Below are 27,751 nucleotides of genomic sequence, written 5' to 3' on the forward strand. Positions count from 1 at the left end.
GACCCGGTTGTTCTGGTCCTGGTGGACCTCAGTGGTCCGATGCCCCGGATCACAACATTCTGTTACTGGGATTAAAAAGATCAGATTGGTCTGATAGATTCCCGTTTGTTCATGAAAATGAGTCTTCATCACACCCGAACAAGTCATGGCGTCCCACAGGGTTCTGTCCTTGGACCAGTACTTTTCACCCTGTACGTGTTTCCGTTAGGTGATATCATTAGAATAAACATTTATTCCACCCAGATGATACTTAGCTATACTTCCTAATAAAAGCAGAACACACAGATATCTTAAAGACGCAGAGACATGGACGACCGAATCGTCCTCTAAACTTGGACAGAGTTTAGAGGACAACTCTTTAGACGACAACTCTTTGTCGTCTTTGGAGCCGAGAAGTTCAGGAAGACTCTGACTAGCTATGGATGGTTTTAGCTGGTGAGGAACCTTTCTGGACCAGGATCTGTCCTTCCTGGTAAAACTGGGGCTCCACTGTCTTCTCATGCAGCTTAGATTGGACCATTAAATCAAGGGTAAGACGTGATCCAATCCACTGGTTTGCTCAGCTGGGACATTCTGTTTATGAACTGGTTTATCTGAACAGAATTACTATAAATGATCATGAAATGGATTGGTGTGAACTGGATAATAACTGGAACACAATGAAGTGGATTGAGCTTGACTTTGGATTGGGTGGTTCTGAGTCTGGTTTGGTTGAGTTTAACTGGGTTTGGACTCCACCCTCCTTCAGACTGCGTCTGATGGGAGTCGAGACGATCCGCAAAACGGGATTTTAGAGGGAAAGTTTAGGCGAGGGAGTTTGAAGTCGGATCATGAAAAATGTCTGAAGAAACTTTTTAATGTGGAGTTTTTAAAAAACAAAATAAATTCTGCTGGCAGACAAACAGCTTTTACCCCTAAAAACAAAGAAAAGTCATCCTACTAAAGGTAGGGATGCGGCTGACATGTTTGTTCAGCTCAGTGTCAACATGAAGGTGAAGTAAAGGATGGAAACTCCACACAGCAGCTTCAGGAGAACGACTGAATAAAGTCAGACTTTGGCTGCAGGTTGAGGTCGGGGTGAAAGCAGAGTAGATATTACCAGTAGATATTAAATATAAATAAGAGATGGGAACAAGGTGTGATTAATCTGAGCTCACATTCAAACCAGTGATGTCGTCCACACGTTCCCTTCACCGTGATGTCCGAAGCTCCTCTCCGAACGCCAGAAAAGACCCCATCCCCACCACTCTCAGTGTCAACGTCCACACGTCGCTCCATTTTACTGGCATCGTTTGAAAAAGCCGAAAAGGGCAGATTCACGTAAAGCAGCAGCTCCAGCAGCAAGCTGCCGACCAGTAAACACAGATCTGTTCCTGAATTCTCCTTTACTGGACATCGGGCCAAACAAACAGCAATTCTGTTGACTTTAAAGTCTAAATATACAGACAGAGCAAAGCAGTAACTCCTACTAGATGCCAACCACTAGATAATATCACCGCCACCTGAGTGAACACCTGCAGGTCTTAATATTTGTTATAGCTTTACCAAACAAACAGGATCTACAGCTGAGTTAGAGGACGGGGGGTCAATCAGGCACTGAGTCTTCACGAAGAAGAAGAGAAGATGAAAACGACTATTAAACACGTTTCATGGCATTTCTCTGATGGTTCATCGTGACAATAAGACAGTTAAGCATGAATTCCTCCAACAACGGCTTTAGTTGTCCAGCTTCAGCCTGCTTTACAAACAGTCTACGAACAGCCAGCCAACAGTCTGCCGGACAGTCAGCCGACAGTCAGCCGGACAGTCTGCCGGACAGTCAGCCAGACAGTCAGCCGGACAGTCAGCCGGACAGTCAGCCAGACAGTCAGCCGGACAGTCAGCCGACAGTCAGCCGGACAGTCAGCCGGACAGTCAGCCGGACAGTCTGCCAGACAGTCAGCCAGACAGTCAGCCAGACAGTCAGCCAGACAGTCAGCCGACAGTCAGCCGGACAGTCAGCCGGACAGTCAGCCGGACAGTCAGCCGACAGTCAGCCGGACAGTCAGCCGAACAGTCAGCCGGACAGTCAGCCGGACAGTCAGCCGAACAGTCAGCCGAACAGTCTGCCGGACAGTCTGCCGGACAGTCAGCCGGACAGTCAGCCGACAGTCAGCCGACAGTCAGCCGAACAGTCAGCCGAACAGTCTGCCGGACAGTCTGCCGGACAGTCTGCCGGACAGTCAGCCGGACAGTCTGCCGGACAGTCAGCCGGACAGTCAGCCAAACAGTCTGCCAAACAGTCTGCCGGACAGTCAGCCAAACAGTCTGCCAAACAGTCTGCCGGACAGTCAGCCGAACAGTCAGCCGAACAGTCAGCCGAACAGTCTGCCGGACAGTCTGCCGGACAGTCAGCCGGACAGTCTGCCGGACAGTCAGCCGGACAGTCAGCCGAACAGTCTGCCGGACAGTCTGCCGGACAGTCAGCCGGACAGTCAGCCAAACAGTCTGCCAAACAGTCTGCCGGACAGTCAGCCGGACAGTCTGCCGGACAGTCAGCCGAACAGTCTGCCGGACAGTCTGCCGGACAGTCAGCCGGACAGTCAGCCGGACAGTCAGCCAAACAGTCTGCCAAACAGTCTGCCGAACAGTCAGCCGGACAGTCAGCCGAACAGTCTGCCGGACAGTCAGCCGGACAGTCAGCCGGACAGTCAGCCGGACAGTCAGCCAAACAGTCTGCCAAACAGTCTGCCAAACAGTCTGCCGAACAGTCAGCCGGACAGTCAGCCGAACAGTCTGCCGGACAGTCTGCCGGACAGTCTGCCGAACAGTCTGCCGAACAGTCTGCCAGACAGTCTGCCGGACAGTCTGCCGGACAGTCTGCCAGACAGTCTGCCAGACAGTCTGCCGAACAGTCTGCCAAACAGTCTGCCAGACAGTCTGCCAGACAGTCTGCCAGACAGTCTGCCAGACAGTCTGCCGGACAGTCAGCCAGACAGTCTGCCGAACAGTCTGCCGAACAGTCTGCCAGACAGTCTGCCAAACAGTCTGCCAAACAGTCTGCCAGACAGTCTGCCAGACAGTCTGCCAGACAGTCTGCCGAACAGTCTGCCAGACAGTCAGCCGAACAGTCAGCCAGACAGTCAGCCAGACAGTCTGCCGAACAGTCTGCCAGACAGTCAGCCGAACAGTCAGCCAGACAGTCAGCCAGACAGTCAGCCAGACAGTCAGCCAGACAGTCTGCCGAACAGTCTGCCAGACAGTCAGCCGAACAGTCAGCCAGACAGTCCCCCAGATTGTGGCTTATTTTGGACTGATGTTTTTTCTGCTGACAGGACACTGTGGACACATTCACTGCTCTTTCACGCCTTTAAGGGGTAAAAGAAATGTAAAAAAAACTGCAGAAACATTAGATGGATATTTTTCCACTCATCTCTCCACCCCCAAATCGTTTTACCAACTTCAGTCCTGATTAAAAATATCAAATATTAAATCATTTAAAATTATTTTAACCATTTAAATGTCAATTAAATCATGCAATGTCACTGCTTTTCTGAAAAAATACACTCTAGTTAGTTTCCACATAAATGTTGAGATTTATTAACTCATTCACTCATTTTGCCTCAAATGTAAGAAAGATTTGATTTGCTGAGTTTTTACAACTAATTGTGAAACCTTAAAGGCAACATTTATCTCTAAACCTGCAAAGCACACTAACAATGCACTGAAATAAGTTTTGTTTATTTCTGCTATTACTGAGATTAATAACAATATTCATCAATCTTGTACAGCACTTGGTCTGCTTGAGGGTAGCAGGGAGACTGGAGTCTATCCAAGGCAGGGGCAGGTCGCCAGCGCAGACACACACCACCACCAAAGCTCCGTCCTACGGAGGATTTATCGGTGTATCAGAACTATATTCAGCTTGAGACTTTCGAATCGCTTCACTGTAAACACTTTGCTCAAACTTGGCTGCTGCCACCTGGTGGACACAGTTTGCACTACAACAATCCTGACGTTGCACAGCAGTAAAACTGTAAATGTATAAAGATATTTCTAGAAAATATGCTTTTACATTTTGTTAAAATCCATATAAGAGTTTTTTTTAAACATTTTTGGGGGGGGGGTCAGGCTTTAAAGGGTTAAACTGCTATAACATCAGCTGGTATGAATGGATGAGGCGTTCATGTCCTTCCTCAATAAACACCCGTTTGTGTGGCGGGAACAGTTTTTGTGCATCTGGCCTCAGGTCTTCTGTTTTTGACAAAAGCTTGTAATGTCCATAAAGTTCATACTAAGTTTTTATTAATGGTTTTGTTTGGGATGATCAGGTCTTTCTGGAGGTTCAGGTCCACCACCACAGAGACAATCAGCTGGTGTCTGAGATTTAAAAACAAAGGCAAGGTTGAGCAACATCTAAAGAGCTGCTAAAGAACAGGAGAGTCTCCAGAAGTTTACATCTGAATGATTGGATAAACTGTGGATAGTTTCCTCAGTCGAACTTAAATTTAAATACAGAGTAAAGTCATGAGTGTTTACAGTCATAATATAAAACATACACACAGTAAAAGGATGAGACACAGAATATTTACATATATAACAAACAACTCTGTCTGGGAAAATCCCATCAAAACCAGTGGGATTTCTCTGCAGCCTGCACACATGATGGCTAATATTACTGTAGACAAGTTCACGTTTCCCACCAGCATCCAGGACACAGCGCAATCTCAGCCGTTTGTCCGAAGAGCTGCGGAGGACCTTTATGTCCCGTCTGAGAACTAAACATCTGTCCAGCTTTTCTGCTGGTGCCAATTCCTCAACACACACACACACACACACACACACGCACGCACGCACGCACGCACGCACGCACGCACGCACGCACGCACGTAAGAGGAGAGACAACAGTCACCCATCCCAACAGATGCTTATGTGCAGTAAACACCCTCACAACAAACACCATGCGCCTGCTGTCAGTCAGTCGGTGTCACACGGTAAGGTTTTGTCCAAACTGCTGTGAAGATGGTCAGAGACGCTGTTCTGCTCTACGAAACAAGAAGAAGAATGCACACAATGACCCTGGTGGTGATGATGGTAGCAGGGTCTCTGGTGGGTTTACTTGATCGCTCCTGGCTCCAGCGGGGTCAACCTCTTTGTCCATAGTTTACCTCCTGTCCGCTGTTCGTTTCCATGGGGTCCTCTTTGAAGCTCTCACACTGCTCCATCACTTTCCTGAAACATCACAACGTTTACAGTTTGACTTCAGAAATGCTGCAGAGGTCAATGACCGGGTCAGAGGTCAATGATTACAGAGCAGATAACCTCCTCCGTTCCATCTGACCGCTCTCCTTCAGAGCTTTCATCATCCTGACTCACACTCTCCTCCGTCCATCTGTCTGGAAACGAAGACAAACAGCTAAAAGTGCATTCACTTTCCACATCTCACTGGGACATGAAAACAGGCCAGAGGTCCTGTTGGTGGACGGCTCTCCTCACCATCATAATCTTCCTTTTATTTCAAAACGTCGTAGCTTTTCAACTCCATACTCACCTTTCTTCCAACAACGTTTAGGAAAAATTTCAATCTGGCTTCCGCTCTCTCCATCGTACAGAAACCAACCTTCTCAAAACCACCAGTGACCTTCTTTCTGCTGAGGCCGGTTCACTCTCCATCCTCCTTCTGCTTGACCTGAGCTCAGCCTTCGACATCATCTCACTCTCCATCCTCCTTCTGCTTGACCTGAGCTCAGCCTTTGACATCATCTCACTCTCCATCCTCCTTGACCGTCTTGCTTCAACTGGAAAAACTGGCACACCCCCAACCTGATTCCACTCATCTCTCAGGCCATACTCAGTTCATCCAGCTCAAGTCCTTCACCTCACACCTGTTTCCTTTCACCCCTGGTGTTCCGCAGGGTTCTGTCCTAGGCCCCCTGTTGTTTATTATCTACCTACTCCCTCTCGGTCACATTCTCAGAAAACATCACATCCACTTCCACTGCTTGCAGATGACACCCAGCTCTATCTTTCTAGCAAACCTAACTCTACACTTCCACCATCTTCCCTTCCTGACTGTCTCTGGGAAATAAAAACCTGGTTCACCTCAAACTTCCTAAAATTAAACAGCAATAAAACTGAACTCTTATTGGTTCCAAATCCACCCTCAACAAAGTCAAACCATTTTCCATTTCCATCGCCGGTGCCTCCATCTCCCCCTCCCCTCAGGTAAAGAGTCTGGGTGTCATCCACAACAGTTCCCTCTCCTTCACCTCACACATTAACAACATCATCCGCTCCGCCTATTTTCACCTCCGTAACATCCACCCCTCCGTCCCTCTCTCACTCCATCTCTGTTCTTGTCCACAGCCTCGTCACCTCTCGCCTTGACTACTGCGACTCCCTCCTGTTTGGTCTCCCTCACAAAACTCTCCATAAACTACAACTGGTCCAAAACTCTGCTGCCTGCATCATCACACACCCTCCACAAACCACATCACACCGGTCCTCCAACAGCTCCACTGGCTCCCCACCTCACACCGCATCCTCTACAAAGTCCTGTTCCTCACATCTAAAACGATCCACAACCTCGCCCCTCCATACCTGACTGACCTTATTCAGATCAGCTCACCTGTCGCTCCCTCTGCTCCTCCTCCTCCCTCCTGCCTGACTCCTCACTCCTCCCCAGCTCTGGAACTGTCTCCCCCCTGACCTCCGCAACACCGACTCACTCACAGACTTCAAATCCAGACTCAAAACTCATCTGTTTAGACAAGCCGACTCACTTCACCCATAACTGCACCGTCTTTTAATGTCTGTTGTTTTCATTTGTTTTAATGCAGTTTTTATCATGTGTAATGTTAGGCGACCTTGAGTGTCTAGAAAGGCGCCTAACAAATTAAATGTATTATTATTATGATTATGATCAGCTACAGACACTCGTCTTGTTAGAACAGAGAAGTTGATTTATTTTCCAGGGAATGCAGTCTGCTTCCATGTGAAAGCAGCTGGCCTACCTTGCCATGTCCTTGGTGTCTGGATGGGAACTTTCCAGCTCCAGAACTTTCTCCAAAAGAAGTATTCCTCCTTCCTTTATCAGTAAGGGACAGTATTTGCTTGCTGGAGATAAAAATAAATTTAAAAAAAAAAAAAAGGAAAAATGGAAGATTTATGATTAGAACATGGTCCTATATCATCATGTTGTTGTGGTTTATCAGCTTCTGCGTGTCCACTGGCATCTGCTGATGTCTGCTTAGCATGATGTGGCTCCTCTGTTGTGCAGATACTCACGGTAAACTGACACCAGGTTGTAAAGAGCCCACGTGGCCCAGTGCTGGCTGACCGGAGAGATGCTCTGGGGCAGCAGTCGCAGGATGGGCTCGAATGACCTGTCGGACCAAACGCCATTTACATTTCACACTCATGTCCACGACCAACAGATTTAGTGTCATTTTTCTAAACTAAATGCTGAATTGAGTGGAATGAGGGAAACGTTCTGAGGTTTTTAGCTCATTTAACACTGCATGTCATTACATTTGATAAGCTAATAGCACCTGTATTGGTTAAAAACCAGTAAACAGTTACCTGTAGTTGATATTGCGACGTGAGCTCACATCCCAGCTCTGGATGGCCTCCCACATTTTTTTCATCACGGTGTCCCGCTGCGGCTCTTCCATCGACCAAACCTCCGGTCCGTCAAACATGATGTGTGACAACACGCCACAGGCGTTGTATGACACTTCGATGCCGTCGGCCTTACTGTCCAGCAGGTTGCTGCAGCCAATGAGGAAGACAAAAGATGGAGACTTGGGGTCAGCATCAACTACAGCCGAGTCCATTCACTAAAGATGTTCTAACTACAGGACGTTTACAGGAAACAGCGAGAACACAACATGATTCACCACCAGCAGTTCAACTCATTTCAGCTGAGAGGGGTGTCATGGTGGATGATTGACATCTAGTCAAATCCAACCCACCTGTAGCTAAGAGCTAACCCCGAGCTGACAGGAGCTAACAGGAGCTAACCAAGCTAACTGGAGCTAACAGGAGCTAACCGAGCTAACAGGAGCTAACCAAGCTAACTGGAGCTAACAGGAGCTAACCGAGCTAACAGGAGCGAACCAGCTAACAGGAGCTAACAGGAGCTAACCGAGCTAACAGGAGCGAACCAGCTAACAGGAGCTAACAGGAGCTAACCAGCTAACAGGAGCTAACAGGAGCTAACCGAGCTAACAGGAGCGAACCAGCTAACAGGAGCTAACCAGCTAACTGAGGTAAGAGGGCTAAATCTAAGTCCCAGTGTTAGTCGGCTACCTGAAAGCTGATAATCATTCCATCATCTAATGGAAGTACCCTGAATCCCAGTCTAACCCTGAGGCACCACCATGCTGAACGTACCTGAACACAGTGATGAACTGTGGGGTGAGCAGCTGTGGCCTCAGAACTTTGACCTCTGCTACGTTTCCCAGAAGACCCAACATGTTGCGGTGAAGCTCCTGCTTGTCTGGAAACTCCTGGTGAAAGATCAGACAACAGAGTTGGACAGAGAGATGAACAGAGAGGTGGACAGACAGCTGGACAGAGTTGGGCAGAGAGGTGGACACAGAGGTGGACAGAGAGGTGGACAGAAAGGTGGACAGAGAGATGGACAGACAGCTGGACAGATCACGTCCAAAGAGTCCAGCAGCAGAACGTTTCATCACAATCTCCATTTTTAACCCACTTCCTGCTGAAGTTCTGACTTCATGTCCCCAAACTGCAGCTGCTTATGTTGAACATGTCTCAGAAACCGTGGCGACAGGTGAGAAGCTCCTCCTGGCCGTAGAGCGACCGCGTGGACTCACCTGTAGACATTCCAGGAACAGACTCATGCCCCGGCAGTTGAGGAACATGCGACAGTTGTCAGGTGTCTCATCGGTGATGTTCCACAGAGCGCTCCAGGAGAACTCCATCACCTGGTCACACTGAGGGAAAACAAACGGCTGGAGAGTTACTCGGCGCCGCAACAACCTGGAGCTTCTCATCACAAACACACTGCTGGCCTCCAACTCACCATTCTGTCCTGCAGCTTCTTCTGAATCAAGTTCAGCATCGTCTACCAAGAAAACAAAAGAAATAAACGTATTTACCAAACTCTGTGCAGGGTGAAAAATGTCACAATAAGTTACATAAATAAAGCATTTAATAGTTATTCAAATGGGTCATTAATATTAAACATTGAACACAGATTTATCAATAACTACGTAAGTGTCATAAACTCATACTGACAATAAATACAAATAATTCAGATAGAAAATTACCTACATGTTTCATTAATTTAAAAATAATAGAAATCAATTCATAATTTTTTGCTTGATTAAATTAAATTTTCAAATGTTTCAGTAATTAGAATAAATGAATTACAGCTCACACCTGTGCCTACGCTACCACACACACCTGTGCCTACGCTACCACACACACCTGTGCCTACGCTACCACACACACCTGTGCCTACGCTACCACACACACCTGTGCCTACGTTACCACACACACCTGTGCCTACGCTACCACACACACCTGTGCCTACGCTACCACACACACCTGTGCCTACGCTACCACACACACCTGTGCCTACGCTACCACACACACCTGTGCCTACGCTACCACACAAACCTTGCCTACGCTACCACACACACCTGTGCCTACGCTACCACACACACTTGTGCCTACCCTACCACACACACCTGTGCCTACGCTACCACACACACCTGTGCCTACGCTACCACACACACCTGTGCCTACGCTACCACACACACCTGTGCCTACGCTACCACACACACCTGTGCCTACGCTACCACACACACCTGTGCCTACCCTACCACACACACCTGTGCCTACGCTACCACACACACCTGTGCCTACGCTACCACACACACCTGTGCCTACGCTACCACACACACCTGTGCCTACGCTACCACACACACCTGTGCCTACCCTACCACACACACCTGTGCCTACGCTACCACACACACCTGTGCCTACGCTACCACACACACCTGTGCCATGTTTGGGTAGAGTTGTAATAATTTTTACATTATTACATTGATAATAAATGTATTTTGTGCACAGGAAGTGCTTCCACTCTACGTCCACCACATTGACATTTGTGTAAAACTGGTCGTCTTTTCTTAATGTAGCTAGGCTAGCTCGGCTAGCGCTTGGGCATCTCTTTCATACAACGTGCAGCTAGCTTAGAAAAACATCAAGATGAACAAAAACTGTCAGTTAATGTGGTGAAAATAATTTGAGAGTGCTTCCTGAGTAGAAAATAACATACATTACATGGAAATATAAAGATTAAATAGGTGGAAATTGAGAATTTGTGTGTGGATGTGTTTCAGTCACATCGCTCCACAGCAAGCTGAATATTGTCTGTAAGTCGTGCAGAACTAACTTCCAGGCAGAAATGCATGTGAAAAGCTGTACTGACATGAATAAAGGCATGAATAACAGGCGTGTTCCAGGGATCACACATTCTCAAACGATGAACTTCCTCAGAGGTGAAACTAAGTAGGCAGAAAAGACTTGGCCAGACCTGGAACATGCTGCTGCCATTACCTTGACAAATCCCATTTTCCCTACGGCTTCTTTGTGATGGTTGTCCACTTGGCAGACCAATGCGTTGCAGAGGTGGACAGCGATTCTCTGGATGGACTCGTCCTGTCGGGCCGGCTCCAGGATTTTCAGCAGCAGCTGGTTGACTCGACTGTACTGGAACTCCAGCTCCTCTGGAATACTGAAGTTACACAGAGTCAAGCAGCAGTTCCTCTGGACCTGGTGGCCGACAGGGAACAGGAAGTCAGGTCAATCATCAGCCTTTAACCAGACTTTCAGACAACACCATAAACGACCATTTAAATTCTCTTGAATGATTTAGTACACAACATCTTTGGTCAGAGACGCTTAGAAACGGAGAGGGCTGACTCACGGTGACCTCCTGGTACTGCTCCATCCCATTTAAAACCACTTGGATGACTTCTCGCCTCAGCCGTACACTTTGGTCACTGCGGTACTCCGTGTTGGTCAGGTAGAACAGAGCAGCGCTGCCCGTCACCTGGATGCTCTTGTCATATTTATGGCACTTCAGAGCCGCTATTACAAGCTGAAACACCAGAAAAACAAGGTTAAAAACAACTTAGAGGCTGGAAGTGTCTGTTCCCGTCTAGAAACAACAACCTTCATACCTGTAAGGCTCGGAGAAGCTGACTGCAGTGTTGTATCCTGGCGATGTCGAACAGCTGATTGATGGCTCTGTGAGCGAGCTCAGGGCGAAACTCCGTGTACGCCTCGATGGCATTCAGAACCTGGTCTTCATTCTTTGACCCAGTCACCTGAAAAAACAACAATCAGTGCTCAAGTCAAAACAAGTATTTAATAAAAAAGATCAAATTAAATTTAAAGGAAAAATAATCTCATTTAAATTCATTCGAAAAAAAAAGATCAATTTTCATTTAATACAATAAAAATATGATAAACTATGATAATGATAATGAAACTAAAAAGAAATAAAATATAAAAAGGAGGTAAAAATTAAACAGCTAAATTTAGTGACCAAAATAAAGTATTAAATAAAATGCACTAAAAATGGAATGAAATAAACTAAAATAACAAAATTAAAATAAAATTAAATATATATTTAACCAAAGAAAATGGCTAAAACTTGAATTAAATCAGATTTAAATTATATATTTAAATATAAAAAACAATTTAAAAAAACAAAACATTTCAACAAATATAAAATAAACTTGGACTTAGATCATGGCGCATGACGGAGCGAACGGTCAGCTGTAAAAGCATCGAGAACCAAAGATGACATTTTAATGAATAACTGAATAAAAACCTGACGTCAAAGCCTCTGAGAGCTAAAACTTAATAAATCCAGAACATCTCTGCCTCCTACAGGGCAGCCAGTTCCTGAACAGAGAGGGCTGGCGTTACACGCTCCCCGAGGTCGCATCATAGTTTCTGACTGTCAGGAAACTCTGAGATAATCGGCTCAGTTGTTTTCAGCAACACATCTGGATTCTGACACTTCTGTTGCCCTAAAAGACAAACACTAACAGGTTTTCCTGTTCAGTCGGAGAAACCCTGCAGAGTTCTGGTACCTTGTAAGCAGGGATGTGCGTCACATTACACAGGGTGGTGTCATACAAGCCCAGGAACTGCAGCGGCCTCTTCAGCTCCTGGAAGGGGTAGATGCTGCTCTTACACGGCTCGATGCTGGAAAAGGAAAGCGGCTTGTTCAGAAATGCATCATTCGTCTGACGGAAAGTGAAATTACACGCTCAGATGTCCACCTTGGGCGGCCCATAGCTTCTTCAGAGTGTGAGACTGTGCAGTTGTCCAGCATGATATGCCCTGAGATGTCCAGTGAAACCAGGTTGACCAAACGCTGTGTGATGGCCGTCAGGATTTTTCTGGTCATCTTGAACTTCGTGGTCCGCCTGCCCTCCCGAGAAATGTCCAAATGCCTGAAGAAGAATTTACAGAGACGTGACCTACATGGATCAGGCTACCAATCAGATCACAGCCAGTCAGTTAATACAGCAAGTACACACGTATTTGAGGCAAAATATTACGAGTTTCATCACATATTTAGAAAAAAACTACTGAATGACGTTAATAAAACACAACGCAAAATAATCCTCTGAAATGGACATATTTTGGTTTTAAAAGGCATTTCGAGTACAAACTGCGAAACAGTTGTGAGCAGGGACATCACCATCACAGATATACTTCGTACAATTATCGTCAATAATTGCAATTTTACAGCCATTGTACGTTAATTTCCCAACACTAACTGTGTAAAACCATAGACTGTATATGAAAGATGGACTGATTACAGTGCGGATGCGGTTAACAGAGAAGCCTATGCTGAAATACATAAAACTGCAGTTCCCCCTTCATCCACTAGGGGCTGCAAAACAGAGCAAATCCCCATAGACTCCCATGTTAAAAAGACCAACTTCACAGCAGAAAAAAACATGTTCACAGCAGGAATAAACATTTTTACAGCAGAAATAAACATGTTTACAGCATAAACACGTTTATTTCACGTTTATAGCAGAAATAAACATGTTTACAGCATAAATAAACATGTTTACAGCAGAAATTAACATGTTTACAGCCTATTTCAAAAATCTATTTTCGGTTTATTAAGTCAGGTTTACCTTCATGACAACTGTGGGGGGAATGTGAATTTTTTTCTAATTCGCCCGTTTAAAAGTAATTTAATCTTGAAGTTCGGCATATATAGGGGCGTGTCCTTTTGATTGACAGGTTATCTCCCGCTTCAAGTCAGAAGAACGTAGAAAAACCGCGGTTTTTAGCCGGTTAACAACGTGACTTAGCTTTAGCCCGTTTACCTCTGTTAGCTCGTTAGCTCCTGTTATCTCTGGGTTAGCTCTTAGCTACAGAAAGCTCGGAGTTCGCTTGATGTCAATCATCCACCATGACGCTCACAGCCCCCCTCTCAGCTCCACCTCTTTGCCCATATTTGTATTTTCCGGGCGAGACGACACGCATGCCCCTACCAAGATGGTGATGGTAGGAACCGCCCACCGAGTTTCAATTCAGCTCTTAAGAAACCTACGGGTGACACGGAGGCTCCGCCCATCTCTTCATATATTGTTTATGTGTAAAACCACATCAACACTCCTTATAGGTCTTTACGTTTTAATAGCGATGTGATGCGCTAATACAAAGAGCTAAATCTGTGGAAATTACCTTCTTTTCTTCCACATTAACGCATAAACAACAAAGTTATTACTCATGTCTTACTAAAAGTCAAATTTGACATGATCTCCATGAGAGAAGCTGATTTTGGGCCAAATGACCCAAAAACCCTTCCTGGCCATTATCAAGCCTTACATTTAGCGGATAGCGGCAGGACGCCCATTTTCTTTCTGTCCACAACTTGCACTGATCTGCCGTCACAGTCCAGATCTGATTGTTCATGTAAACTGACGATAATAATGCGGGATTTTAGCGATTAATTCATTGTGGCGTTTAATAAAGGAATAAAGGAAGTACTCCAGAGTCCTGAGCCTCAGCATGCTAACATGTACAGCAATACTACCTGCTTTCCATCAAACTAACTATAACAGCTCAGTAATGTTTTAAAATAAAAACATCTGCATTTCACCGCAACACAGGGTTTTTTTAATCACAATTCAGCGACCTCTCACAGCTGCTGACGTGGCGATGCAAGGTTCATAAACAAATCTGTTCTTAGAGCCAATTTTTTTGGGGAATGAGAAAAGTCCCAACAAAATAAAAGTTTCCTTCTGCGATGACACGTTTCTCAGCAAGACTCTGCTCAGCTGTTCATTAAAGGTTTGATTTAGATTAATAGTTGCTGTATTGGAATAGAAAATGCATAAAAACAAGTTCAAAATAAGTAAAAAAAAACAAAACAAAACAAACATTTCTCTTTTAATTTACCGACATTAAACCGTTTCTAAACTTCTAAATAAGGTTAAAATAGAGTCTCAATAATACGGAACGAGAAGCTGTTTAAGCACTGAACTGGACAACAGCACATTTAGCCCGGTGCCGTTTGGCCCGCTTTAAACTCGGTTCTTTTCAGCTTTATTTGTACTACGTCCCTTCACGACAAAGTCATCATATAGCCTTGCTAAAGGAAAACCAACAGATTACATCGACTTGTATCCGAGTCCGAGTCAAAAGAAGAAACTCTTAACCTGAACCTCCGGCATAAACCCGGATCAGGGAGACCAGAAGATAACAGGAGCTAACCAGCTAACAGAGGTAAGCGGGCTAAAGCTAAGTCACGTTGTTAACCGGCTAAAAACCGCGGTTGTTCTACGTTGTTCTTACTTGAAGCGGGAGATCGGGTACCTGTCAATCAAAAGGATACGCCGCTAAATATGCCGAACTTCAACATTAAATTACTTTTAAACGGGCGAATTAGAAAAAATATTCACTCCCCCCACAGTTGTCATGAAGGTAAACCTGACCTATTAAACCTAAAATGGATTTTTCAACCAGGCTGTAAACCTGTTTATTCCTGCTGTAAACAAGTTTATTTCTGCCGTAAACATGTTTATTTCTGCTGTGAACGTGTTTATTTCCGCTGTAAACATGTTTATTTCCGTTGTAAATGTGTTTATTCCATTTCAGCTGTAAGCATGTTTATTTCTGCTGTGAACGTGTTTATTCCTGTTGTAAACACGTTTATTTCTGCTGTAAACATGTTTATTTCTGCTGTAAACATGTTTATTTCTGCTGTGAACATGTTTATTCCTGCTGTAAATACATTTATTCCTGTTGTAAACACATTTATTTCTGCTGTAAACATGTTTATTTCTGCTGTGAACGTATTTATTTCTGCTGTAAACATGTTTATTTCTGCTGTAAACATGTTTATTTCTGCTGTAAACATGTTTATTCCTGCTGTAAACATGTTTATTTCCGCTGTAAACATGTTTATTTCCGCTGTAAACATGTTTATTTATGCTGTAAACATGTTTATTTCCGCTGTAAACACATTTATTTCTGCTGAAAACATGTTTATTCCTGCTGTAAACATGTTTATTTCTGCTGTCAATATGTTTATTCCTGCTGTAAACATGTTTATTTCCGATGTAAACATGTTTATTCCTGCTGTAAACATGTTTATTTATGCTGTAAACGTGTTTATTTCCGTTGTAAACACGTTTATTTCCGTTGTAAACACGTTTATTGCTGCTGTAAACATGTTTATTGCTGCTGTAAACACGTTTATTCCTGCTGTAAACGTGTTTATTTCTGCTGTGAACGTGTTTATTCCTGCTGTGAACGTGTTTATTCCTGCTGTAAACATGTTTATTTCCACTGTAAACATGTTTATTGCTGCTGTAAACACGTTTATTCCTGCTGTAAACACGTTTATTCCTGCTGTAAACATGTTTATTTCTGCTGTCAACATGTTTCTTCCTGCTGTAAACATGTTTATTTCCGATGTAAACATGTTTATTCCTGCTGTAAACATGTTTATTTATGCTGTAAGCGTGTTTATTTCCGCTGTAAACACGTTTATTTCCGTTGTAAACACGTTTATTTCCGTTGTAAAGATGTTTATTTCTGCTGTAAACGTGTTTACTTCCGCTGTGAACACGTTTATTCCCGTTGTAAATACGTTTATCACTGCTGTAAACGTGTTTATTTCCGATGTAAACATGTTTATTCCTGCTGTAAACATGTTTATTTATGCTGTAAACATGTTTATTGCTGCTGTAAACACGTTTATTCCTGCTGTAAACATGTTTATTTCTACTGTGAACGTGTTTATTTCTGCTCTAAACATGTTTATTCCTGCTGTAAACATGTTTATTTCCGCTGTAAACATGTTTATTTCCGCTGTAAACACGTTTATTTCTGCTGTAAAGATGTTTATTTCTGCTGTAAACGTGTTTATTTCCGCTGTGAACACGTTTACTCCCGTTGTAAATACGTTTATCACTGCTGTAAACATGTTTATTTCCGATGTAAACATGTTTATTCCTGCTGTAAACATGTTTATTTATGCTGTAAACATGTTTATTGCTGCTGTAAACACGTTTATTCCTGCTGTAAACATGTTTATTTCTACTGTGAACGTGTTTATTTCTGCTCTAAACATGTTTATTCCTACTGTAAACATGTTTATTTCCGCTGTAAACATGTTTATTTCCGCTGTAAACATGTTTATTTCTGCTGTAAACACGTTTATTTCTGCTGTAAACACGTTTATTTCTGCTGTAAACATGTTTATTTCTGCTGTAAACATGTTTATTTCTGCTGTAAACATGTTTATTTCTGCTGTAAACATGTTTATTTCCGCTGTAAACACGTTTATTTATGCTGTAAACATGTTTATTTATGCTGTAAGCGTGTTTATTTCCGCTGTGAACACGTTTATTCCCGTTGTAAACACGTTTATTTCCGTTGTAAAGATGTTTATTGCTGCTGTAAACGTGTTTATTTCCGCTGTGAACACGTTTATTCCCGTTGTAAATACGTTTATTACTGCTGTAAAACATGTTTATTTATGCTGTAAACGTGTTTATTTCCACTGTAAACACGTTTATTTCCGTTGTAAACACGTTTATTTCCGTTGTAAACACGTTTATTTCTGCTGTAAAAATGTTTAGTTCTGCTGTAAACATGTTTATTCCCGTTGTAAATACGTTTATTACTGCTGTAAAACATGTTTATTTATGCTGTAAACGTGTTTATTTCCACTGTAAACACGTTTATTTCCGTTGTAAACACGTTTATTTCTGCTGTAAAAATGTTTAGTTCTGCTGTAAACATGTTTATTCCTGCTGTAAACATGTTTATTCCTGCTGTAAACATGTTTATTTATGCTGTAAACACGTTTATTTCCGTTGTAAAGATGTTTATTACTGCTGTAAACATGTTTATTTCTGCTCTAAACATGTTTATTCCTACTGTAAACATGTTTATTTCCGCTGTAAACATGTTTATTTCCGCTGTAAACATGTTTATTTCTGCTGTAAACATGTTTATTTCCGCTGTAAACATGTTTATTTCTGCTGTAAACATATTTATTTCTGCTGTAAACATGTTTATTTCTGCTGTAAACATGTTTATTTCCGCTGTAAACACGTTTATTTCTGCTGTAAACATGTTTATTCCTGCTGTAAACATGTTTATTTATGCTGTAAGCGTGTTTATTTCCGCTGTGAACACGTTTATTCCCGTTGTAAACACGTTTATTTCCGTTGTAAAGATGTTTATTTCTGCTGTAAAAATGTTTAGTTCTGCTGTAAAAATGTTTATTGCTGCTGTAAACATGTTTATTCCTGCTGTAAACATGTTTATTTATGCTGTAAGCGTGTTTATTTCCGCTGTGAACACGTTTATTCCCGTTGTAAACACGTTTATTTCCGTTGTAAAGATGTTTATTTCTGCTGTAAACGTGTTTATTTCCGCTGTGAACACGTTTATTCCCGTTGTAAATACGTTTATTACTGCTGTAAAACATGTTTATTTATGCTGTAAACGTGTTTATTTCCACTGTAAACACGTTTATTTCCGTTGTAAACACGTTTATTTCCGTTGTAAACACGTTTATTTCTGCTGTAAAAATGTTTAGTTCTGCTGTAAACATGTTTATTCCCGTTGTAAATACGTTTATTACTGCTGTAAAACATGTTTATTTATGCTGTAAACGTGTTTATTTCGCACTGTAAACACGTTTATTTCCGTTGTAAACACGTTTATTTCCGTTGTAAACACGTTTATTTCTGCTGTAAAAATGTTTAGTTCTGCTGTAAACATGTTTATTCCTGCTGTAAACATGTTTATTCCTGCTGTAAACATGTTTATTTATGCTGTAAACACGTTTATTTCCGTTGTAAAGATGTTTATTTCTGCTGTAAACGTGTTTATTTCCGCTGTGAACACGTTTATTCCCGTTGTAAATACGTTTATTTCCGTTGTAAAGATGTTTATTTCTGCTGTAAACGTGTTTATTTCCGCTATGAACACGTTTATTCCCGTTGTAAATACGTTTATTACTGCTGTAAACATGTTTATTTCCGATGTAAACATGTTTATTCCTGCTGTAAACATGTTTATTTCTGCTGTAAACGTGTTTATTTCCGTTGTAAACACGTTTATTTCCGTTGTAAACACATTTATTTCCGTTGTAAACACGTTTATTTCTGCTGTAAACATGTTTAGTTCTGCTGTGAAGTTGATCTTTTTAACATGGGAGTCTATGGGGATTTGCTCTGTTTTGCAGCCCCTAGTGGATGAAGGGGGAACTGCAGTTTTATGCACTTCCGCATCGGCTTCACTTTTGTCCGCCGGAGGCTTCGTCCATCTTTCATATGCGGTCTATGGTTAGAGCGCAGAGAAGGCGTGGCACCTCTATGACATCACTTGATGATGTAGCATCGCCACCACCATCAGACTGGAACCTGATTGGCAGGTGGAAACGGGTCGCCTCGTCGTGAACCAATCATCGCCTTTCATCGTGACTTTATACGCTAAGCGTGATGCACCGTCGCTTCCTGCCATCTTACCTGAGGTTAACTAGCTCCACCACTGTGCTGACCAACTCGTCCGACAAGTCCACATTGTAGAGCACCAGTGAGGCCAGTCTGTCTTTCCACTGGGCCAGGAAAGCTGTTCCCAGTAAGTGTACGTTGGACAGATCTAAAGACGTGATGGACTTCAGGGGTCTGAGCAGGGTCTCGGCATCCACCTCGTCGGGCAGGCCTCCCAGGTTGAGCAAGCGGAGGCGGTTGAATCCCTGAAAGCTAAAGTCCGTCTCCAAGGCTTTCCGAGAGGAAGGGCTCTCCTCCTCATCCTCGTCCGAGTCCTCGTTGCACGCCAGCGGGGCTCCGCCCCTCTTGTAGAAGATGTGGTTGCAGCTGAACAGACAGAGGGAGAGCAAGGTGTCGCGGAAGCAGGTCAGAGTCTTCAGGCTGCGAGACGACAGGTTGTTGCAGTACGGGAGGTGCAGCTCGATCAGGTCCTGGGAAACACACAATTACCAGTAAGGAAGGAGCCGGACAACTGGGAACCAGTTCAACTTCACAACAACCACCAGAGGCCAAAACCAGGCATGAACGGTTTAACTGGAAACAGGTCAGAAGCTACTGGTTTAACTGGAAACAGGTCAGTAACATGACTGGTTTAACTGGAAACAGGTCAGTAACATGACTGGTTTAACTGGAAACAGGCCAGTAACATGACTGGTTTAACTGGGAACAGGTCAGTAACAGGACTGGTTTAACTGGGAACAGGTCGGTAACATGACTGGTTTAACTGGAAACAGGTCAGTAACATGACTGGTTTAACTGGGAACAGGTCTGTAACATGACTGGTTTAACTGGAAACAGGTCAGTAACAGGACTGGTTTAACTGGGAACAGGTCGGTAACATGACTGGTTTAACTGGGAACAGGTCGGTAACATGACTGGTTTAACTGGTAACAGGTCGGTAACATGACTGGTTTAACTGGGAACAGGTCTGTAACATGACTGGTTTAACTGGTAACAGGTCGGTAACATGACTGGTTTAACTGGAAACAGGCCAGTAACATGACTGGTTTAACTGGAAACAGGTCGGTAACATGACTGGTTTAACTGGGAACAGGTCTGTAACATGACTGGTTTAACTGGTAACAGGTCGGTAACATGACTGGTTTAACTGGGAACAGGTCGGTAACATGACTGGTTTAACTGGAAACAGGTCAGAAACATGACTGGTTTAACTGGAAAAAGGTCAGTAACATGACTGGTTTAACTGGAAACAGGTCAGAAACATGACTGGTTTAACTGGAAAAAAGTCAGTAACATGACTGGTTTAACTGGAAACAGGTCAGAAACATGACTGGTTTAACTGGAAAAAAGTCAGTAACATGACTGGTTTAACTGGAAACAGGTCAGTAACATGACTGGTTTAACTGGAAACAGGTCAGAAACATGACTGGTTTAACTGGAAAAAGGTCAGTAACATGACTGGTTTAACTGGAAACAGGTCAGAAACATGACTGGTTTAACTGGAAAAAAGTCAGTAACATGACTGGTTTAACTGGAAACAGGTCAGAAACATGACTGGTTTAACTGGAAAAAAGTCAGTAACATGACTGGTTTAACTGGAAACAGGCCAGTAACATGACTGGTTTAACTGGAAACAGGCCAGTAACATGACTGGTTTAACTGGAAAAAGGTCAGTAACATGACTGGTTTAACTGGAAACAGGCCAGTAACATGACTGGTTTAACTGGAAAAAGGTCAGTAACATGACTGGTTTAACTGGAAACAGGTCGGTAACATGACTGGTTTAACTGGGAACAGGTCGGTAACATGACTGGTTTCACTGGGAACAGGTCGGTAACATGACTGGTTTAACTGGGACCAGGCCAGTAACATGACTGGTTTAACTGGGAACAGGTCCGGTAACATGACTGGTTTAACTGGAAACAGGTCAGTAACATGACTGGTTTAACTGGTAACAGGTCAGTAACATGACTGGTTTAACTGGAAACAGGCCAGTAACATGACTGGTTTAACTGGAAAAAGGTCAGAAACATGACTGGTTTAACTGGAAACAGGCCAGTAACATGACTGGTTTAACTGGAAACAGGTCAGTAACATGACTGGTTTAACTGGAAACAGGCCAGTAACATGACTGGTTTAACTGGAAACAGGTCAGTAACATGACTGGTTTAACTGGAAACAGGCCAGTAACATGACTGGTTTAACTGGAAAAAGGTCAGTAACATGACTGGTTTAACTGGAAACAGGCCAGTAACATGACTGGTTTAACTGGAAACAGGTCAGTAACATGACTGGTTTAACTGGAAACAGGTCAGAAACATGACTGGTTTAACTGGGAACAGGTCAGAAACATGACTGGTTTAACTGGGAACAGGTCAGAAACATGACTGGTTTAACTGGAAACAGGCCAGTAACATGACTGGTTTAACTGGAAAAAGGTCAGTAACATGACTGGTTTAACTGGAAAAAAGTCAGTAACATGACTGGTTTAACTGGAAACAGGTCAGTAACATGACTGGTTTAACTGGAAACAGGTCAGAAACATGACTGGTTTAACTGGGAACAGGTCAGTAACATGACTGGTTTAACTGGAAACAGGTCAGAAACATGACTGGTTTAACTGGAAAAAAGTCAGTAACATGACTGGTTTAACTGGAAACAGGTCAGAAACATGACTGGTTTAACTTGAAAAAGGTCAGAAACATGACTGGTTTAACTGGGAACAGGTCAATAACATGACTGGTTTAACTGGAAACAGGTCAATAACATGACTGGTTTAACTGGAAACAGGTCAGAAACATGACTGGTTTAACTGGAAACAGGTCAGTAACATGACTGGTTTAACTGGAAACAGGTCAGAAACATGACTGGTTTAACTGGAAAAAAGTCAGTAACATGACTGGTTTAACTGGAAACAGGTCAGTAACATGACTGGTTTAACTTGAAAAAGGTCAGAAACATGACTGGTTTAACTGGGAACAGGTCAGAAACATGACTGGTTTAACTGGGAACAGGTCAGAAACATGACTGGTTTAACTTGAAAAAGGTCAGAAACATGACTGGTTTAACTGGGAACAGGTCAGAAACATGACTGGTTTAACTGGAAACAGGTCAGAAACATGACTGGTTTAACTGGGAACAGGTCAGAAACATGACTGGTTTAACTGGAAACAGGTCAGAAACATGACTGGTTTAACTGGGAACAGGTCAGAAACATGACTGGTTTAACTGGGAACAGGTCAGAAACATGACTGGTTTAACTTGAAAAAGGTCAGAAACATGACTGGTTTAACTGGGAACAGGTCAGTAAATTGACTGATGAATAATGATCCATTAGAATCTGGTTTTTCGGGGATTCAGAGGTATAAAGTTGAGAGAAGTAATATCTGAATGTGTCATTAATCTGAAGTCATGTTACCGTCCTCCATATTCATATCTGCTATGCCCCTTCGCTCCACGTCTTCTCAGCTGGTTAGCAAATAACTTCCCTGATTTTTCACCATGGATATAAAATGAGCCCTTGTTTCTCAGGATTTGTCGTCGATGGAATGGGTTGAGGCCAAATCAGATTGGATCTGAAGATCCACCTGAGTTTTAGACAAGTCAGGGTTTTCAGCATGAGCGTATCGTTTATTTCCTTCATTTGGTTGGCCAGTTCTAATCTTTCTCTTTTTTTTCCATATTCCATATTTTTTTCCAGTCAAAATTACTTTCCAGTAAGTTAAATGAAGTTATAAACTCGACAGCTAATGCCCATCTGTGCTGCTCCAGCAGCTCAGCGATAGCCTCCATGGTTAAGCTCGCAGTTTGGTCGTCTTTTTTCCCTGATTTGCTGCGATATGAAGTCATTTTTATGTGTATGTAAGGTAAAATAGAGTATGTTACTCAATAGAGATTAACAATGAGGAGCTCTGGCGCATTCTGTCTCCTCCATGAGGCAACTGACTGGAAGTAGAGAGATTTAAAGAGAAAAGGTCTGTAAATCTCAGTTTTCTGGATAAATGTTTCACATAAAATATAATAAAATAATTCTGAAAAGTTCATGAGCAGCATGGTACCTGTTTCCGTATGGCCTCCAGGTCTCTGTCCCGGACGAAATCTTCTCTAAGCTGCACTCTCGTCAGTCTGGTGCTTCGAGGGTCGGAGAACAGTTGGAAAAAGCTGTCTTCTGGCTCGAAGTTACTGTCTGTGTGTACTAACTCCATATATCTGTAAAAACAATATAAACACTGACTTCTAAGACAAAGCACAGGCAGTAAAAACATAAAGGGATGTTGAACGGCCCTGTTACGTACGTGTTGACCAATTTGTCACAGATTTCACTGGGAAGGAAGATGTCTGAGCGCAGGCATAGCTTGTTTCTGAATCCTTGGTAGCACATCGTCTTCCTGAGATTCCTGAGACAGAAGACTGTAGCCAGAGTCATGAGGCTGTCAGGATCGTCTCCTGCCTTGGCTGCCATGTTAGCCTCTTCTTCTCTGCCGCTGATTAACGATGGGCAGTGCAGGGGACCTACATGGACACATGTTTTATGAGCAAAAACTTCGTATGCAGTTGTTCCAGATGAAGGCAATGACCATGACATTCATAAAAAAATAGCTAATGTCTCCTGTGTCTTTAGCTAGGCTATTTGTTCTGAACTGGCTTGAACTGATGTGTCTGTAAAGTACCCTGAGAAGCTGAAGTTCCTTTGCTGACTTTTTCTAAACATTATTTCTTTAGTCAAAGGTCACAGTAGCTGATGTTACCGAGAGGCGTGCAGGTTGTGCTGAGCGAGAACCAGCAGACAGATGTCCTCTCTCATCTCTTACAGTTAATTTACTCCTCCAATAAGAGCATCAGCAGACCACCTGACATACCGGCATACTAGGGCCGGTATGTCGAACCGAAAAATCGAATATCGGGATTTTTTGATTGACAATTTTAAAATAGATTTTTTTTTTTTTTGTAAAAATAAAAGAAGAATTTCAAATAAATAATTTTTTTATTTTTTTTTTTAAATTGATCATTTTACTTGTCTTATTGGGTATTATAGCAGCAGACTGATTGTTTGGCTACTGTGTTGTTTTTTCCACATTGAAATAAGAAAAATGACGAGTAAAAAAAAAAAGTTTTGTACATTTTTTTTGTTTTTATTCTACAAAAATCAGCAATATGGAAGAATTGTGAGAATCGCAATTTAAATCGAATCGGCACCCAAAAAAAATCAAAATCGAATCGGGACAACAGCATATCGTCGCAGCCCTACGGCATACACTGACTTAGATTTGGCAGGTTTTTAACTGACATGACCCACATACTCACTCTACGGCTCATTTAAAAGTAAATAAACGGACTTTCCAAGACTGGTTACTAATAAGCATTTTACAATATATAATTAATACACTAAATATTCATTGACTAACTTTTTCTGATTGGTTTTGTAAACTGCTCATGACATTTTATTAATTACAGACAGTGGATCCAGCTATTTACTAAACTCCATTTACACCTAAGTCACTAAACTGGACATTAAAATGAAATTTCATCCACCCACTCTTTACTTATTCCTCCAGTTAGCTGCATTTTATCTGAGTGCAACCACGGACTGAGTGTAAATAAAATACTTTGGAGCACCTTTAGCAGCAGATGCACAGCTTTTAGTGCCAGTTAGCTGCCCTGCTTTAGGCAGCCTGCTGTTAGCAAGTCCTACTTAATAATAACTTGTTTAAATAAGAACAAATATACATATCACACTAATATGTCTAAGCGAGGTTCATCGTGAGTTGCGTGACCAAACTTTTGCTCCATCTTTCTGGACATACGACCGGTAGGTTAGCAGAACACATTCAGAGGAAGGCAGAGAACGTTACCAAGTTAGCATTCTGGCTAGCTGGCTAGCTGCACTATAACATAACTTAGTTTAACATTAACGCAGACAGCAGCTGATAAACGGGAATAATATCAACCTGCACACTTCATACAAGCCAGAAAACGAACAAACCAAACTTGTTATGTTGAGTTAAGGCTTGGCTTGCTGTTGCACTGTCAGCAGTCAGTTTCAAAGTGTAATTAGCTCGTTGCTAACGGTGACTTTCCCTGCTATAAGACTAGCCAGCTTAGCTGGAGGGTTAGCAGCGTGTCACATCCACCGCACACACCGGGTCACCGCGCGCACCGTCCGCCACAACTCCCCCTTACCTGTCGCCAAGGATGTATGTCCTGATGACGGCGACAAAAGTGATGTGTTAAAGCCTGTCTTCACTCATCTGATTTTCGCTGTAGTCCGATGTCAACAAACAGACTCCTCCTCCTTCACTTCTACTGCCCTGCTTCCTTTTACCCTTCTTCTTCTTCTGCTGCTTCCTCTGTTACAACCTCCAACCTCCAAGTCCCAAAGTTCCCATCAGCTCATAGCTTCTCTTCTTTCAATAATAATAATAATAATAATAATAATAATAATAATAATAATAATAATAATCTGTTCATCTTAGAGGGAAGTTTCAATTTTTTTTTATTGTACAAAACACAAAATACTTTATTTTTTAAAGTTTTATTGTTAATATTATATTACATATTATATTATAACTATGTAATATATATTACACACAGTCCGCAGGTCTGTGCTGTCCTTTACCCCGGTTCCGAAACGAACCGCCACCCGCCGTGCTGCTCGACCCGCTACATCTCCGCCACCACCTCAGGTAAAGCCTCCATCACACTCCTCTCCAACGACTCTGATAATTGGAGACTCAGTTGTGAGAAATGTAAGATCTCGCTCCATAGTTAGAAACGTGGCGATAGATACTCCAGGGATCGTAGTCGGATACATTCCAGGTGCCAGAGCAGGCCACATTGAATCTCACTTAAAACTGCTGGCTAAAGATAAACGTAAATACAAGAAGATTATTATTCATGTTGGGGTAAATGACACCTGGTTACGACAATCAGAGATCACCAAAGTAAATGTTGCCTCAGTGTGTGACTTTGCTAAAACCATGTCAGACTCCGTAGTTTTCTCCAGACCCCTGCCAGACCTGACCAGCGATGACATGTTTAGCTGTTTGTCATCCTTTAACCTCTGGCTGTCCAGGTGGTGCCCAGAACAAAATGTGGGCTTTATAGATAGATGGAAAAGCTTCTGGGGAAAACCTGGTCTTATTAGGAGAGACGGGATTCATCCCAAAGTGGATGGAGCAGCTCTCATTTCTAGGAACATGGATCCTTTTATTAGTCAATTAAACCCATGACTGTTCACGACTGGGACTAGGAAGCAGAGTTGTAGTCTCACATGCTTTTCTGTAATCTCACCCCTGTCGCCCCCCTCCCCAAAACCCATAATGATGGTATCTGTCCCCCCCCTCCCCAAAACCCATAATGATGGTATCTGCCATCAGATCGCACGGGTGGAGTAAATCTTAAAAACCTAATTAATATCAAAACAATGAATCTAATAAGACAAAATAATAAAACCATTAAATGCGGTTTATTGAATATCAGATCTCTTGTGTCTAAGTCTCTGTTAATCAATGACCTGATTACTGATCATCATATTGATCTATTTTGTCTGACGAAAACCTGCTGCAGCAGGAGGATCATGTTAGTATTAATGAATCGACTCCACACAGATGTTCCCAGAACTACAGGTCGGAGAAGGTCTGGGAGCTATCTTTAAATCAGAACTATTGATTAGTACTAAACATAAAAATAGTTACAATACCTTAGTCTCTCCCACCCAAGATGGAAATGAGAGAAGCCACTTCTCCTAGTCGTAGTCTACCGTCCACCTGGATCTTCCTCACAGTTCCTAACTGACTTCTCAGACCTCTTATCAGACTTAGTGCTGAATACTGGGTGATTTTAACATTCATCTTGATGATGAACATGACAGTTTAACCATTGCCTTTAACTCTATATTAAGTTCAATTGGATTTTCCCAAAATCTCCACAGACCGACTCATTCTCATCGTCACACTCTGGATCTTGTTCTGACATGTGGCATCAAGTGATCAACTAACAGTTTTTCCTCATAACCCTGTTCTGTCTGATCATTTAATAACTTTTAAGTTTACTTTACTTTACTACACAAGGGCTGAGATGAAAATTCATCATAGTCGATGTTTGTCAGATAGTGTTGTAACAAAACCTTCTCTAGTTAATTATTAAAATCTACTACAAAATTGAGTTTCCCTTTGGGGATGAATAAAGTATTTTTCATTTCAGTTGTATTCATATGTATTCATCTCCTTTCATTAAAGAAAAGGCTGAATTTACAACAGTCACTCAAATAACTGGAGACTTAAGTCTCAGTTCTATCTTTTACCCCTAGCCCTACCCCTAGCCCTCGGCCCCCCAGTGGAGGGGTAAGTGTCAAGTGGTGAAAATGTTCCCCTAAGAGATGGGACACCACTCCACCGTGACGACGTCATCAAGCTGCGGCACTCTAGCTGCTACGCAAACAGAGGTGACGAGTGATTGTTTTCCAAGATGCCGTTGTCGTCAGCCGTGCAACTTTCTGTTGTCTGGCCAATCGGTATATCTCCCATTTCTTGTCTGCTTGTTGGCCAGTCACCTTTCCTTCCAACCACACCGCTTTTTCAATGTTCTGTATCGAAAGTAGAAATTTTTTGTTCGTTTTCATTAGCCCAATGCATTCCATTCCAAGTGTCAGATACAAGTTGTCTATGAGATACATGTGCATAGCTTGATCTTTTTCTTTTCTTTTTTAAATGTAGATA

The 27,751-nt window shown here is 42.7% G+C and overlaps 1 protein-coding gene across 1 annotated transcript; it reads right to left on the minus strand.

The window, feature by feature from the left end:
- Positions 1–3,263: 3,263 nt before the first annotated feature.
- zer1 (zyg-11 related, cell cycle regulator) lies at positions 3,264–25,348 on the minus strand. Its single transcript, XM_079256619.1, has 16 exons — positions 25,215–25,348; positions 23,330–23,546; positions 23,093–23,243; positions 19,050–19,504; positions 12,312–12,485; positions 12,120–12,234; positions 11,199–11,345; positions 10,943–11,116; positions 10,573–10,788; positions 9,029–9,070; positions 8,820–8,939; positions 8,374–8,489; positions 7,561–7,749; positions 7,267–7,364; positions 6,993–7,095; positions 3,264–5,211 (listed from the first exon to the last, which is right to left on the minus strand). Exons 2-16 carry the CDS (start codon positions 23,494–23,496, stop codon positions 5,124–5,126), a joined length of 2,355 nt encoding a protein of 784 aa, XP_079112745.1. The 5' UTR covers positions 23,497–23,546; positions 25,215–25,348; the 3' UTR covers positions 3,264–5,123.
- Positions 25,349–27,751: the final 2,403 nt, after the last annotated feature.

This window comes from Telmatherina bonti, assembly GCF_933228915.1.
Source record: "Telmatherina bonti genome assembly, chromosome: 17".
Taxonomy (NCBI): Eukaryota; Metazoa; Chordata; class Actinopteri; order Atheriniformes; family Telmatherinidae; genus Telmatherina; species Telmatherina bonti.

What these genes read in the sequence shown, in the direction of transcription:
- zer1 (XM_079256619.1), bottom strand. Translation starts at nt 23,496, where the DNA reads ATGGCAGCCAAGGCAGGAGACGATCCTGACAGCCTCATGACTCTGGCT. An exon ending in TGGAGGCCATACGGAAACAG is followed by an intron (nt 19,505 to 23,092) that starts GTACCATGCTGC and finishes TGTGTTTCCCAG; the next exon opens with GACCTGATCGAGCTGCACCT. An exon ending in GTGGAGCTAGTTAACCTCAG is followed by an intron (nt 12,486 to 19,049) that starts GTAAGATGGCAG and finishes ATTCTTCTTCAG; the next exon opens with GCATTTGGACATTTCTCGGG.